This window comes from Barbatula barbatula, assembly GCF_947034865.1.
Source record: "Barbatula barbatula genome assembly, chromosome: 16".
NCBI lineage: Eukaryota > Metazoa > Chordata > Actinopteri > Cypriniformes > Nemacheilidae > Barbatula > Barbatula barbatula.
In genome coordinates, this window is record NC_136779.1 from 1756724 (window position 1) to 1771981 (window position 15258).

The 15258-nt window shown below is 37.9% G+C and overlaps 1 protein-coding gene across 2 annotated transcripts in view; it reads left to right on the plus strand.

Annotated features, from left to right (window-relative positions):
- The window catches only part of dock1 (dedicator of cytokinesis 1), a 183127-nt gene extending 175912 nt beyond the window's left edge, over nucleotides 1-7215 (plus strand). For both annotated transcript variants that reach the window (XM_079475850.1, XM_079475851.1), the window contains exons 48-52: nucleotides 284-429; nucleotides 2503-2701; nucleotides 3926-4091; nucleotides 5798-5940; nucleotides 6402-7215. In XM_079475850.1, the coding sequence (XP_079331976.1) occupies nucleotides 284-429; nucleotides 2503-2701; nucleotides 3926-4091; nucleotides 5798-5940; nucleotides 6402-6497 (750 nt within the window). In that variant the 3' untranslated portion in view covers nucleotides 6498-7215. The remainder of the gene's footprint in view (nucleotides 1-283; nucleotides 430-2502; nucleotides 2702-3925; nucleotides 4092-5797; nucleotides 5941-6401) is intronic.
- The last annotated feature ends 8043 nt before the right edge of the window (nucleotides 7216-15258 follow it).

A 15258-nucleotide genomic window follows, 5' to 3' on the forward strand; every position in this document is an offset into this window, starting at 1 on the left:
ACAGCGGACAGTTGGCAAGATGTGGAAATAAAAACGTTATTAATGCAGCCAGAGCTCTCACGCCATAAGTTTGGCCTTTCAGCAGCGATTCGACCTTCTTCTCTCCTGTTGTTTTTCTCTTCTGTCATTTTCTCCTAATGTTTTATCTCAAAAGTCATTGTGAGTCAGGTCTAAAGTTTTTTTCAGGTCGACTGCTTCATCTTTGGTATTCCAGTCAATTATGACCGAACAGAAAAGTCCAACTTGTACATAAAGGTATAAACTCTGCGTTTGTGTTTTTCAGCCTTCTATGTCGGACGAGTGGCGTGGCAGTCGGCCGAGGTCTATGATTCGCTCTTTCACCATGCCGTCGTCTCAGAGACCTCTGTCTGTCGCGTCTGTGACCTCCATATCATCAGACAACTCCCCCTCCAGACCGGGATCAGACGGGTACACACACCAAACCTAGATCTATGAGTTTTAGATTTCGTTTTAGTAATAACCTCTGCTAACTAGACTAATCTGTTGAGCACGATGTATGTTATTAATAACATTATTGCAGTCGGAGTAACAGTGTCTCTCCGGGAGTATAACGCCATACTTCACTAACTCCACACTTCATCATTTCCATGTCGTCTCGCTGTGGGCGGCCTGTTCTCATCCGAGCATATACATCCATAACGCACTTCTGCACTCCAGCATCTGCTGTGTCTCTGGACACATCATTTCATCACACTCAGAATGAAACATATTAGTTAAAGCTCTTATTAGCAAAGATCTCAAGTCCCATCCGTTCACAGACAATCCGATGAAATGATGTGTGCGTGTGTGACACAAAACCAGTCATAAGGGTCAGTTTGTTGAAATCGAGATTTATACAAATGTATAATGTTCTTATAACCAATGAATAAATAAGCTTTCCATTGATGTATGATACAACTATTTGAAAATCTGGAATCTCAGGATGCCAACATTTTTTATCTTTCATCTCGCCCTCATGTCTTTGCAAACCTGGATGACATTCTTTCTTCTGCCAAAGACATTTGGGCAATTCCAGCGTTATGGGCGTGATATTTTGCGTTATGGATGTGACAAAAATGCTCAGAGAATCAATTTGTAACGAATATATTGAACCATCTGTTTGTTTTCCCAAACCCTTGTTGAGAGATTCGCTTAATAGGGCTAAGTGTTATAATCCCACTATTAGTCTAAAGTCTAAACATCAGGAAGACATCAGTCTATGAACAAATTTTCTATTTTAAAAAAGGGAAATGAACATGCGTTATGGATGTGACAAAAAAAGGACACAGTTTTTTGGGGACGTCACACTTTGTAGGATTTCTGTGAATTAAAATGCACAAACCTGTGCAAAAACACAAAACTTTTTTCATGTGTCCATTTATGAGGAATATATAGCGTTATGGATGTGACAATCCTGAAAATGGTACTTACCCGACTATGAAAAATCATGCACTAAAAATAAAACAAATGCTTTTAAAACCTCACATGGATATTTAAACCATCAAATGTTGATATCTGTGCTGTTAGTATACTAAAAACCATTGGTAAAACCTTAATTCACGGATTTGCCTGTTTGGTAACCAAACAACATTAAACACAAGACCCCCGAGACCCCCATTCCTCAAAATTGTGATCCACTGAAGAAAGAGACACATACAGATTTGTGAGGGACAGAATTTTGTATTTTGGGGTGAACTGTTCCTTTAAGAACTTTATGTCTGACCTTTATTTAATGTTGAACACGTGTCACACATGGAACGCTGTTCACCCGGCAGCTTGGTGCCAGCTTGGCAGATGCCAGTCTTAAAGATTCATTAGTGTATGTTTGAAGGGGGTGATCCTATCTCGGTCGGTGTTTAAATGTAGAGAGCTACATTCATTTGACGAGTTAATCCATCTTTGATTCTCCTGAGAAAAGTTTGCTTGGGTTTCTGTCTCAGGCAAACTGGGCCGCGCAGATTCTGTGGAACCAAATTCAGCTTCATTTCTCTCGCTTCTCTTTACAAAACTGCCTACGAGGTTCATTATCGGTCAGATCAGCAGATTCCAGAGGACACACACACTTTAATGCTGGGGTTTCGCTTGAACTGTGTTTGTGCGGATGATGTAGGATTCTCACCCCGCAGCGCTGCATTTTAGGTAAAGAGTTTGGTTTGAACCTTCTGAAATCCAATAATGACGACATTTGATTTATTTCCCAGTTCAGACAGTCGTAAAAACGCGAACACCTTCTGAAACTCTTGCTTGCGATGAAAATATAGTGTAGTGTCGGACCTTTCGATATGCAGTGCGTGGATGAATATGTGATGAAGTATGAACTGCGTTTTCGATTATATGATGCAGTTGCCATGACTACAGAGACTGCATGCCGGAAACGTGATGCTCGGGATTAAAGTTGAAGCTAAATGTCAAATGAGTGCAAATATTTACACAGGACCTTTAGAAGAATCCTGTCTCTGATATTGAAAAGAAGTTTCCTCTGTTCAATTTTCTCACTGACAGTTTCGCGCTGGAGCCTTTACTACCCAAGAAGCTGCACAGCAAGTCTCAGGACAAGCTGGATCGAGACGAGACGGAGAAAGAGAGGAAAGACAAGAAGAAGGAGAAGAGGAACAGTAAACATCAGGAGTTGTTTGATAAAGAGCTGAAGACGGCCGATTTGACCCTACAGCCCAGTGAAGCGGTCATACTGTCAGAAACAGTGAGTTCTCACCAAACCTAACATATTAAAATGACCCCAAGAATTCAATCAAATCTACATTATTCATAGGGTTGCTCTGCTCTTCCATATAAATAACGGGTAAACAATCATCTAAGATAGAATACATTTAAATGATACATATCAAAAGAGATATTCGCGAATCTGGTCTGAATTTGGTCACATCTGTTTTAGACAAGCAAACGTTTCCCTCTCAATGGGTTCTGTAAATCAAAAAGAGCCACAGGTGTAAATCCGGTCATCTAATGAATCTTCTTCAAGCTCTTTGAACAGGAACAAATGTGATGAATCAGTCGTACTGAACAGATAATAGATGTTCAGAAGGCTTTAATGAGAATATATAAATGGCCGGGCTTAGATTCATTGACTCATGTTGTATTGTGAGGAATTAATGTAACCTTGAGGTCCTGGACAACAGAAGAGCGGCGCACATGATGGATCTGATGTTCTATCATTTATTATAAAGACCCTCACGCCGCCACAGGCCACCGTTCATAACAATCTGAGTTATGTGTCATAGCGTGATTCATATTTGACTTTATGCAACCATATTCTTTAGGCTACTGCTCTTATCAGTTATTCATGCTTGATTCTGAACTGCAACACATGGACAAAGTTTCTCAAAAAGTCAAGTACTTTCTCTACATGTGAAATTGTACTGTAGACACACCGATCATAAGTTATTCCCTTATTGGAAATAGGCAATAAGATAAAAGCATCATTCTGTGTCTGATGTACATCCTACATATTTTATATGAATGATGTCATTTACAACACACATTATTTATAAGCATATTTAATAATGCATTAGGCAAACCTGTATGTGAATGTAAATGGATCTGAACTGTTTGAATGGATGAACATTTGAGTTTTGTTATTCATGAACATTACCTCGGCAGTATTACTGTATATATTCACTGTGTTCTGTTGTCACCGTTATCATCATCTGATATTCCTCAATAACAACCACACAACTCACATTATCCTTTTTCAAAAAACGGGTTGAATCTCATTTAAAAGTTAGTTTTACCATTTTTCATATTGTGTTAGGTCATATTATTTTGCCTATTTTAGAATCGCATTGCTTGCTATACATATAATAATATTTGTCCTACGAGTCCTAGTTTTCTGATTCAGTCACCTTCCATTGGGTTAGGATGTGTATTAAGTTAGGACATGATCATTTTCTGTCCATCTTCTCTTCAGATCAGCCCGTTGAGACCCCAGAGACCCAAGAGTCAGGTGATCAATCTGCTGGGGGAGAAGCGGCTCTCCGTGTCGCCGGGAGCCCCGGCTAACTCCAGCGCCTCCGCCGTCCCTCCTCCCATCACCCCACGGGCCAAACTACACTTCAGCTTACTGTCTGGATCCAGTACGTGTGACACTGATGTCTCAAATATTCTCCTGAAATGAAACCAGATTAAGCTTGTTTTGACAAAGCAAGCCACTATAGATGTAGAAGTTTAGTTATCTCTTAAGGGAGAAAATATTATAATATATATTTCAGCTTGTTTTGCAAAGAAGGGTCTTCTTGCAGTTTGAAGTGATAGTTCATCCAAAAATCATGATTTGCTCACCATCTTGTGACTTGTTGTTAACTGAGCTCTGTTCACTTGCATTGGTTTTGTGTCCGTACAATAGAAGTGAATGGGGTCCAGGGCTGATCGGTTACCAACTTTCTTCAAAATATCTTCTTTTGTGCTTTGGGGAAAGTCATAATGGTTTGAAATGATGAGAGGGTGACGAAATCATGACAGAATTAGACTATCACTTTAAAATAAGTGGGACTCAATTATGATGAATTGCTGATAAGGTTTCTTCAAATCCTTCTGATGGATACAGTCACTTTATTTATGTTCTTCCACACAAAACCTCACCGCCGGTAGGTTGTCTTTGCTGCGTTCAGATGGCGTTTGGCAAACTTTAGTGCGATGGCAGATAAAGGTATCGCTGTGATGTGAAGCAGGGAATTATGGGACACTGCAGAGGTTTTCAGTGAGTCTCCTCTGAAGATCTCCCGTGGGTCCGGCTCTCTGTCTGAATTCAGCGTTTGCACTACATGTCATCATCTCTGGGCTGAGAATTAAGTGCAAGTCTCTCTCTCTCTCTCTCTCACTGTTCTAGTTCTCTGTTGAGATCTGCTCATATGTTTTCACCGCCTCACCACTGGGCTGTTTCTTTAGATTACACTTTTGTTTTTTAAATCCAGATCTTTGTAGTAGAGAATTTAAACAGATATATAGAAACTTTTGTCAAATTGAACGGGAACCCTATAAGGTATTTGAACTTGTTTATCTACCTTTTATGTATGAATGTCTTTGCATTAGATTATCAAATACAAATCCTCATCTCTTTCAGTGATGCCAGAGCTAATGCAGTTTCTATATTATTAATCATTACCAAGCCTTTACGCTATTTTTATATAATCATTTTTATTTGTGGGTCCCCCTGTGCCTCCAATACAATTGACTATTTTCTATCAGAAAACCAAAGTCTGTCAGTTGTAGCTGTGCTTGGGATTACATGTTTTTTATCTATATCAGATTTTGTCATTTGCATTAGTGAATACGGTCGGATGTCACTTACAAGATGTCTTTAAAACTAAAGCATTTTTCTTGCTGAACAGCTCCGTCGTTGATATGATTGGTCACTGCTCGGCTCTGTAACCAGTAACTCCCGCCTTCTTTCATCAGATTGGCCACCTCACTTATTTTGATATTGCAAAGTCAATTATTTCACACATTTTGAAACACATATCACAGAAAAAATGTGAGTACAGACCTTCGTGAGAAAATTGAAGGCGTGTCGTAAATATATTACAAAAAAAGCTAGTGGCTGCCAGCCTCGGCTCTGATCATAACTGAAGCAAATAGTGTCAAGATTTGTATTGCTGAACGCTTGCTACTGTACGGATATGATAAACTATCATTTGACAAACCGAGTGTGTTCAAGTCTCTTTGCAAAACATAAAAGAAGCGTTTTAAAATGGAGATGTACCTCTTGCTTATAAAAGCAATTTACGCTCGGTCTAAGTACACTTTGGGCTAATTGATTTGGTTGTGAATTGTTTGTATGCAGATCTTGAGCTGAACGGGACGGGTTATGGGGAAACTCCGCCTCCACTTCCTGTCAAAAGCAGCATGGGTGACTATGGAAACCTAATGGACAATTCAGACCTGGCTAGTCCGACGACCCCCCCTCCACCACCACCTCACCAACGGGTATGAACAAGCAACCAATGGCGTTTTAGATTTGTAAAAGACTTTTACAGACCTTTTATGAATATGTTTGTTCTTTGCTCCTTATAAAGTCTATTTTTGAATAAGTATTAACGACAGACAAGATTCATTTTTGCATCTCTTAAAGGGATAACGCACCCAAAGATCTCAATTCTGTCCTCATTTATTCACTTTTATAGTTTAAAGATGACTCTTATTCAGTGGAACACAGAAGAAGATATTTTGAGAAATGTTTCAGTGGTTGTGTGTTCATACAATGTGATTTGGTTATCGACATTCGTCAGACTATCTTCTTTTTTGTCCTGCAGAAGAAAGTAAGTCACGCAGGTTTGACATGACATGACGATGAAACCATTTTGAAACTGTCCCCTTAACTATAATGGCTTCATAGATAAGAGCATTTGAGTCATACAATAAATAAATGTTGTCCTTTCTTGTTTCAGCATCTTCCTCCCCCCTTACCCAGCAAGACCCCTCCTCCTCCCCCTCCGAAGACCACACGGAAGCAGACCTCCATCGATTCTGGAATAGTCCAGTAAGAGAGAAGACAACATCACCAAATCGAGACAGACGCCTCCCCATCCAATGATTTTACATGAGCATGAAGACGATCTCATCAGAGGAATCAGTCCGCTGCTGAATCGCCTCTGCAGTATGTTGTTTTGGCTCACATTACTTTAGGTGTCAGCAAATATCAGAATCTTTGCAGACGCGAGTCAATACAGATGCACTGTGTCTCGAGTCTGGGAATTCTGGGTAATTTGGACAGATGTTAAAGTTAAACTCAAGCTGAGAGACAGACAGTCGATTTGGAACGTGAAATCGCACATTGTCATTAAGACACAGGACCAACACAAACCACTCGGTGTATCTGAGGGGTTTGTTACATAATCAACGTTTTTTACTTGATACTTTTATCCTCAATATATATACACATTTATGTACAGAGGTTTGTATATATGATTTTATTTTATTTTTCGAAAGCCATTTTTAATCCTTTTTTGTATTCGATGTGCAGAAACATAATTGGCATTTCTATCCGAAAAGGGGCTTATTGATTTTAATATGAGAGGGACAGTATAAAGATATTTCCAATGCGTCTTTTATTGATTTCATTGTGCTTTGTTGTCATATGGAGTGAAAGCAAAGGTCATGATGTATAAACCACATAATATCAACACCATGTGTATCAATTACATTAACTGCTCCAAATTCACTACTGACTTCTGAATAAACTCAAAATCTATGTATTTGTATATTTACTGTCTGGATGATTTAAAATCTCGGAAGGTCCTCTGATGTTTGATGTCAGGAGCTTGAGGTAAGTTTCTCTAAACCTTTAACTTTTACTCATTGAACTCTCAAAAGTACCACGGTATTTAAGGGTAAAAATCACATGAAGTATTAGTGTATAGTATTATTCAGAAGTCAATTCAGATAATGTAAGTCAATAGAGAAGAAATGAAAGAACACATGACAGGTGCGATTTCCCTCGAGGAATCTCAGGCGAACTTCCCTGTTACAAACATGACGCTGATGTCCGAGGTCACATGCATCCACTGAGACAAACCTCCCATTGTCTTGAATGTGATGCAAAACATTTGATCTCAAAACAAGATCTGATTCACACTCCAGAGTGTCAGCTTGACAGATGCTCTTGTGTTGAGATAAAAATACTGTAATTTACTGTAATTCCGAGACAACTGAATATGTATTTAACTGGAGTCCTTCAGACCTGAAGAGCTTTCCGTTTTTGTTCGACGCCTGCTAGTCACAGTAATACTGGTTGACGTGCTTGCTTTGCAAATATTTGTTTAATAAAAGATTAAGAAAGACTATATCATGATTCATGCATAAATACTTTCAGGCACTTAAGTAGCTTAAGTAAATGTGCTTTGACAGCAGTCATGTTGTTGCGGTCCGTGATATTGAATGATGTTAAATGACGTGCTTATATCTGAAGCTTAAATCTTTTCACACAAACAAAACTGATATACAGATGACAGACATAGACTGATGAAATGAACTCATCATTAGAGAAATATATGATATGCGTGCATTCTGATTTATGAAAACATTACAGGATCATGAAATCCTTTGCTCAGATTTGTTAATGTGTGTGTTTGGAGGTCTAACAAAAGAAGACTTTAAAGTGCTTAAACATCCATTCAACATCGTATTACGGTTTGGTGGTATTATAATTTCCCTCTTTAAAGTGTTTTTAAATTTTTACTATTGTATGTTATATGGGTAAACTTTACATTAAGGTACCCTTTATAAAGCATTTATAAACGTTTGAATTAATGATTAATAATTAATTTACAAATGTATTATAAAGCATAACTGCATGAATAAAAAGAGGGATTCTACTGAAATGCCTGCCAAATAGTCAGCCATGTTTAACTCGCATGTTATAAATGCTTAATAAATGTATTTATTAAATTTTTCTCCTCAAAAGCAGATTCATTATTATCTTGATGTTGTTTGCAATATAGGCTGTAAGACTGGACACTGTAGGGTTGTTTTTCTTATACCTGCTCACTATTTGGCAGGCATTTAGTTAGAATCCCTTTTATTCATGCAGTTATAACACATTTATAAATGCTTCATAAAGGGGTACCTTAGTGTAAAGTGTTACTGTAATGTGTTTTAACACGTGTAATAGAAACATGGTGATGTATGACGTGGACAGGAGTTGTACAGACAGGTTTGTTGTTTCGGGGGCTCTGAGAACAGCAGAATGTGTCGTGCCAAGTCATTAACAGGAACGTCCCAAAGCAACAGATCCGGCCACACCGTGACATTAATACCCTGACTGAGCCGAACGCTTTCCCACGATACACTGGGGTATCACCGTCTAAACGGATTTAATCTCATTCAACATTTACTTTAGCCTACAAAGAAAGTTCATATTCTAGAATTACATATAAATCACCCGACTGGCAATTTTTACTTGGTTTATTTAACCCAACGACTGGGCTTTTTCCCTTTTGACCCAACCATAAGTTGAAACCAACCCAGCATATCTTCAGAGCGTTCATGATGTATGCAATCGCTCATAAAAGCCTTTCAAACTCAACACACGAGTCTCTGAAATTGCACTAGAGTCGATCTGAGTGGCGCTTGAGTTGTGTAAAGCATCATACGCATACATGAAAGACTGCGGTCGTGTCGCCTGAGATTATACGTGCCACATCACAGATGATGAGGCTGACACCTCACGGGAAAAGATTATTACGTTTGCTTAAGCAATTTACAAGCCCATGAGTGAAATAAATGGACGAAGCCAGTGTCATTTATGTGCTGAAATAACATCTCTGGTCAGGAAATCAATAACAGGCCGTCAGTCGGTGTGAAAAGATGTCCTGTCACGGCAGATTGATAATATCCGAGTAACATATTGTCTTCACTTTTGATTGGCAATGATGACAATGTGTCGCTCACACGATGGTCCGTATGAAGGCTGTTGAAATTCTGCTGTTGTCTGTGAATCACTTTGTGCTGGTGAGATTTGAGTTTATCTGCTAGATGTTCGCACAGAAGAGGCTGAAGGCTGAATTCAAGCTATTTCTGATCTGATTGCGTTTTGTTTCTGTGATCTGTATGAAAAAAAGAGCAGTGCCGACGTTCAAAAACATTTTTATGATGAGAGAAAATGATGCGGTGATCTGTTCATGTAAATGATGAGTTCGTATATATTTCTGATATTTGTCAAATGTGAAGATGTGATGTTACATATCACGTTATATTTCAGGTCTCTCTTCTTATGGTGGCTGAGAGTCGGTCTATTGCTGTGGACATCATGTAATAGTCTCAGCAGGTGGACGGTGGAGATGAAAGGTTTATTTCTGGATTATCTTTCCAATGCTTGATTTCCAGCGAGAGCTTTGTGTCTGAGGTTTGGACCGGCTGAAGTTCTCAGGGTTCAGAGATAAGAAACACTTCTACAGAAGAGCGTTGGATCGTTTGTGAAATCTGTCTTGGGAAATAAAAAGGTTCATTGTCTCAGCATCTTTTCTCTTTATGAAGAGCTCCTTAGGATTTGCGTGCAGTCTGAGACCACTGGTGATGATGTTTCTCTCATGCATTTGAATACAATCTTAATAAAGGATAATTGAACATGTAAAACAAAAATATTTGAAAGGACAGCAGGCACCCTGCCCTTTTAAAGAAAATGCACACGGTTAATAATTCTTTATGACCACGGATATTGTAAAATGATGCTTTATCAAGTTCAAATTAGATTTTTTGAAGGCATGTGATCTCCTTTTGGCTCTCTTAATAAAGTTTCATACTCTGATATATAAGCGTTTTAATGCTGTTTTTGTTTATATGAAGTTTAAAGAGATCGTGTTTGTTTTGCAGGATGCTCCAATGATAAATGGCTTCAAGCTATTTAACAGCACCCACCGGTTCCCTCCTTCAGTAAAACTCAACAACAAAATGAATGTAAACTCAACATTTGCTGTAAATCTTTCTTAGTCAGAACTTTATGCATTTGTTCTTAAAAGCATTTCTGCACACTGACAGCCACGGGTCTGCTGTTCAGATGTTTCTTGAGTTTCCACTGCAAACCTTGGGCTGTTTTTAACGTCTACACACTTTTGATTTTGTCGTGGATCCGCTTGAGTGCATTTTATTGCGTGCCTGCCGGTGTAAAGCCGAAATGACACGAGTTTAACATCAGTGCTGATGTCTTCTGGTAAAGCTACACAAACCAGGTCCTGTCTTCAAGAGCTTCTCTTTCAAATGGGTGTGATAGATTTGCATTCTTATGCAAACAATAGTTTTGAATTAAAAAGATTATGATGCACAAATATTTTGCGTGTGCAGTGTTGTGTTTTTCTATATTTTGGGACAAACAGATATTGTGTATGAATTGGACTAACCCAGATGTTCATTGTTATTTGTTAAATTTCGTAAACTTTATCCATCAACAGCATTTTAAAAAAAGATCATAATAGCATCCACAATAACTGTATAATAATCCCCCTTGTTTTCAAATATTGATTGTGCTACGCCCGAGTAAAATAATTCAGTAAAAACATTTGACATGAGGGAAAGATGGACTTGAATTGATTTTCCATCCTTTTTTCCATTTTAAACCAGATGCGTGTTTCAGTAGGATTGTTTACATAAGAATCCTGCCAGAGACGAAATGAAAATCCTCCTTGATCTATTGATCCAAACCCGCAGAAGAAAATCTTTAATTGGATGTTTATCCAAACTTATTGAATGTCTAATGGATGGTCACCTAGATCAGATAGGTGATGCTCAAGGTCATCCGTCTCTCTTTACTCTTCACTAGTTGTTGAAATTTGAGTCTTAATTCCTTTCTTACGTTTTTATTCAACAAACCAGTTTTTATTTGCTGAGGGTCAGATTTGTTCTTTTTATTTAACAGTGTGAAATGCTCCGGGTCTCTTCACACAGAAAACACAGATACACTGCCTTGATTTATTTTCTGGTCATTTAAAATCTCTTGCTGGAGAGGCTTCCCTTTAAGAAACCACTACAGATCTTACATCATTCAGGAGTAGAGGATGTTTCACAGAAATTGTGTATTTGTACACACAGAAATTAGAAACAAGTTTTTGGATATTGAATCTACACCTAAAAGGTACAAAAAGTGTTTGTCTCATATGTTGCCCCTTGAACCTTTTTATAATAATTTTTTGCAGTTTATTTCTTTTGGTCTTTTGCAGGTTTGAAGCGCCAAAAGAAACGATGCGAGCAGTGATGAGAGAATTGAAGTAAGTTATTACTTTAATTTATCATGTTCTGAAGTTTTTTTATTTTGCAGGAATGACGCATCACATGCCATGATGGGATCATTTGGTTATCTGGTGATCTTCTCGGGTAAATACTCTTATGTGTCTAAATATGTAATGCAAAGCTTTTGTATAGGATGCACGATCTACCTGTACTTGTAATATTGTGAATTTGGAGATTGTTTGACGAACACGCTTGAATACTGTATCCCACAATGCAGTGCACACTGTACAGTGATGAAAATGAGACACCAGTCAATCGCATTATGATGAGGTCGGATACATTTCGTTACACTGTACTTGTATATGTGTAAATGACAATAAAGTTGAATCTAATCTAATAGCACGCTAACATTTAAAGCATTCACGATGGCATCACGTGTACTGTGTAACTTTTTTCAGTTTTCCATTATGCAGTAAGTGACTTCCTTTCAAACAATCTTTCAGAAACAGATTTCTGCTTTAACTTTGATCTGTTTGTTTGGCAGATACGTCACAAGCAGGATTTGTTTTATTTCAGTTGAAATATGTATTTTTATTACATTTTTCCCTCCGTAGATGGAACGGTAACATAATGGAAAAGAGCAAGTCTGAAGAGATTTTTTAAAGAACAAACAAACAAAAGCTCTCCACTTTGGTAACGGATGGTTGGAGGGTCGAGCCTCTTAATCTATCCTCTTCCACTTCATCTCTGTGAGAGGTTACCAAGGCAACCTGCACCACATTCTAGCACTTCAGGTTGATAAAAGATGCAAATAAGAGTTTATCCTCCGTACAAATAATGTGAATGTGGACGGACACTTAAAATCTGATAATATGAAAAAAAGATGTTATCACAGCCCTCATCCTCATAGCACTCAACATTTCTGAGGTCAGAATACTGCCGTGCTAGTAGTACAGTTAATACTTAACCTTTCTACAGTATTTAATATAGGACAGTGTAGCACACTTTAGTACGGTGTAGTATAATATCGTTTTTAATACTTTGTTGATGTATGCTACAGTATTATGTAGTGTTTACTATAGTGCATTGATAAACTGTAGTAAATAAATACTCTAGTATGTACTCTGCTTTGATATTTCATATGGTAAGGTGCGTTTTACTGTAGTAAATAATGTGGTACAGTGCAGTGTTTGAACTTAAAATGGACAAAAATGTCGATGTCCAGACACAGTCATCAAGATATTATGATATAATCCTAAAATCAGTTATTATCATAACTACCAAACATTCATTCATTTAAAAGCCATTTTGTTTACATGGTGAGTGACCCTGTTGTTTTTCCTGAGAAATGACTATAAAAAATGATTTTCTATATACTCGATGTGAATCAATTTCTTTTATTTGTTATTACTACAGTCTTGGATATATTACTAGAATATGATTTTTATTGCATTATTACTTTTTGAGCAGTGTCAGATTTTCTAAAGAAATAAAATCACACCTATACGTTCAAAATGGATTCAAATGTCCACGTTCAAAAACCCTCATAAACTTTTTTTTAACCTTGTTTGTTCACGTAATGCCACATCTATTATGACATCATGGTGAAAACTGTGCCTGCGAGGGGCTTCTGAACTTCTACATCTATAATGAAGTTCGGCATTTATCTCACATAAAAGCGATTAGAATGAATAATAATGCAAACAAGGGATAAAAAACGAAAAATGAAATTTTTGAATGAAAAGTATTTTCAAATGTCAGTAAGAAACCGTGATATGAATATAAGGAGTTGGATTTGTGATTTGTTGTAAAATATGACGAACACAACGAATGTTCAGTACACACATAGAAAGCACACTTTGACATCTATATTAACACACAAACATAGTTCTAGCTGTATCTTTTGTTCGGTTTGCCTGCCGTGGTGTATAATACAGCAGAAACAGACAAACTGAAATGCTCCATAGACTAAAACGGAGAAAAAGTATAAGCAATAAGTACACATTTGAACATGTTGAATTTTCTTGAAATGTATGATTTGTTTGTCATTTTGAACCCTTAGCCAACATAATCAAATGATTTTTATATGAAATGAATGATTTATGCTTGCATGGCTTTGTAGTTTTAATGGGTTACAATGAGGACATTTTGGTCCAGATGGACCTGAGTGTAACAGTTTGTATATACCTAGTATTCCTAAAACATTTATGAAAGTTAAATATTAAAATTCCAATAAAAATAGACACCTTTTAGAAAACATATAATGTTCGCATAGACACAGCCAAAACGACAAAGAAAACAAAATTGAAAATGTCCAAAACAGCGCACAAGCGTTGAATTGAAAATGTGAATTGTCACTTACTGGACAGTGGTAGGTGTGTGAAGTCATTTACGGCTGGTTGAGATATAAGTGTCCCTCTGTTGAATGAGGGTTTGAGTGATCGCACACCAGGCCCACTGCCATTCACTGCTTGCTGTGCATGTGAAAGAGACTGCTCAAGATCACTCGGCCCTCTGGGATTTGGGCTGGAGGCGAATGCTGAGCTTGCGTTCCTGCTGTGTTAACATTGTGTCCTTGGGCTGAAGTCCTCCTGCTAAAGCCGAAAGCCCTGAATGCAGAACACCACGTGCAACATTATAGAGATTTGAAAATGAAAATTGTGCATGATATTAAATGGATTGTTTATTCAAATGAGGTGTTTTAGACCGTGCTAAATAAATGTGGGACATTGATTTGATTCTTCTGGATTGTAAAATGTGGCAGTGACATCATCTGAATTGTGTGAGAGGCTGCACGGGGTTTTATATATTGATGAAACATCATAAGGAGCTATTCCTTTCAAATGCCATGCATGTTAAAACAAGGACTTGAGGACGTGTTGACACACGCAGACTTGAAAGTATTCTCCTGTACTCCGCATTTGCAATCCAGCCCATTCTCTCAGAAGCTGTGCGAGCGAGGATACAGATGGAGGTTTACTTACAGAGATGCTGATTCCTCTACACTTTGATTAAAGGAATTCCACATTTGCATCAGGACCAGCATCATTACGAACCGCAGGTGCTTCCTGAGCAATTAAAACAGTAAGAAGCGTTGCTAGGTGACGGGCCATAGACACGAAGTAAAGAGAATTTCAGATGCTGCAGTGCAATACATGGCTGAGAGTGGGACACAGCAGATCTGTTTCTGTTCATCATAGATGTTTAATATTACTGATGAACATTCATTCGACATTAAAAGTCTTTCCGAGTATTACGTGTTATTTCTTTTCATTCGTGTGGGTTGCATTATGACAATATAAATTTGAAGCGCTTTGAAGGCCAGAAGCTCTCTTCTTCAGGTCAAGTATCAATAACTCATGTGTCATATAGTCCTGTGTGATCTGAAAGCGTTTCCTAATAGTTCTTTCGTGTTTATAGCAGGGAAGAGACTGAAGCAGAGAGTTAAGAGCCCTGGATAAATGTTACGAGAGCTCATGAATCATCCTTTTATGCCTTTCTTTACTTCAGACTGGGAATGCAGGAGAAATGAAGAAACTTGTGAAGGTTAGAGTAACACTGCCCCCATCTGAACACTCACTGGAT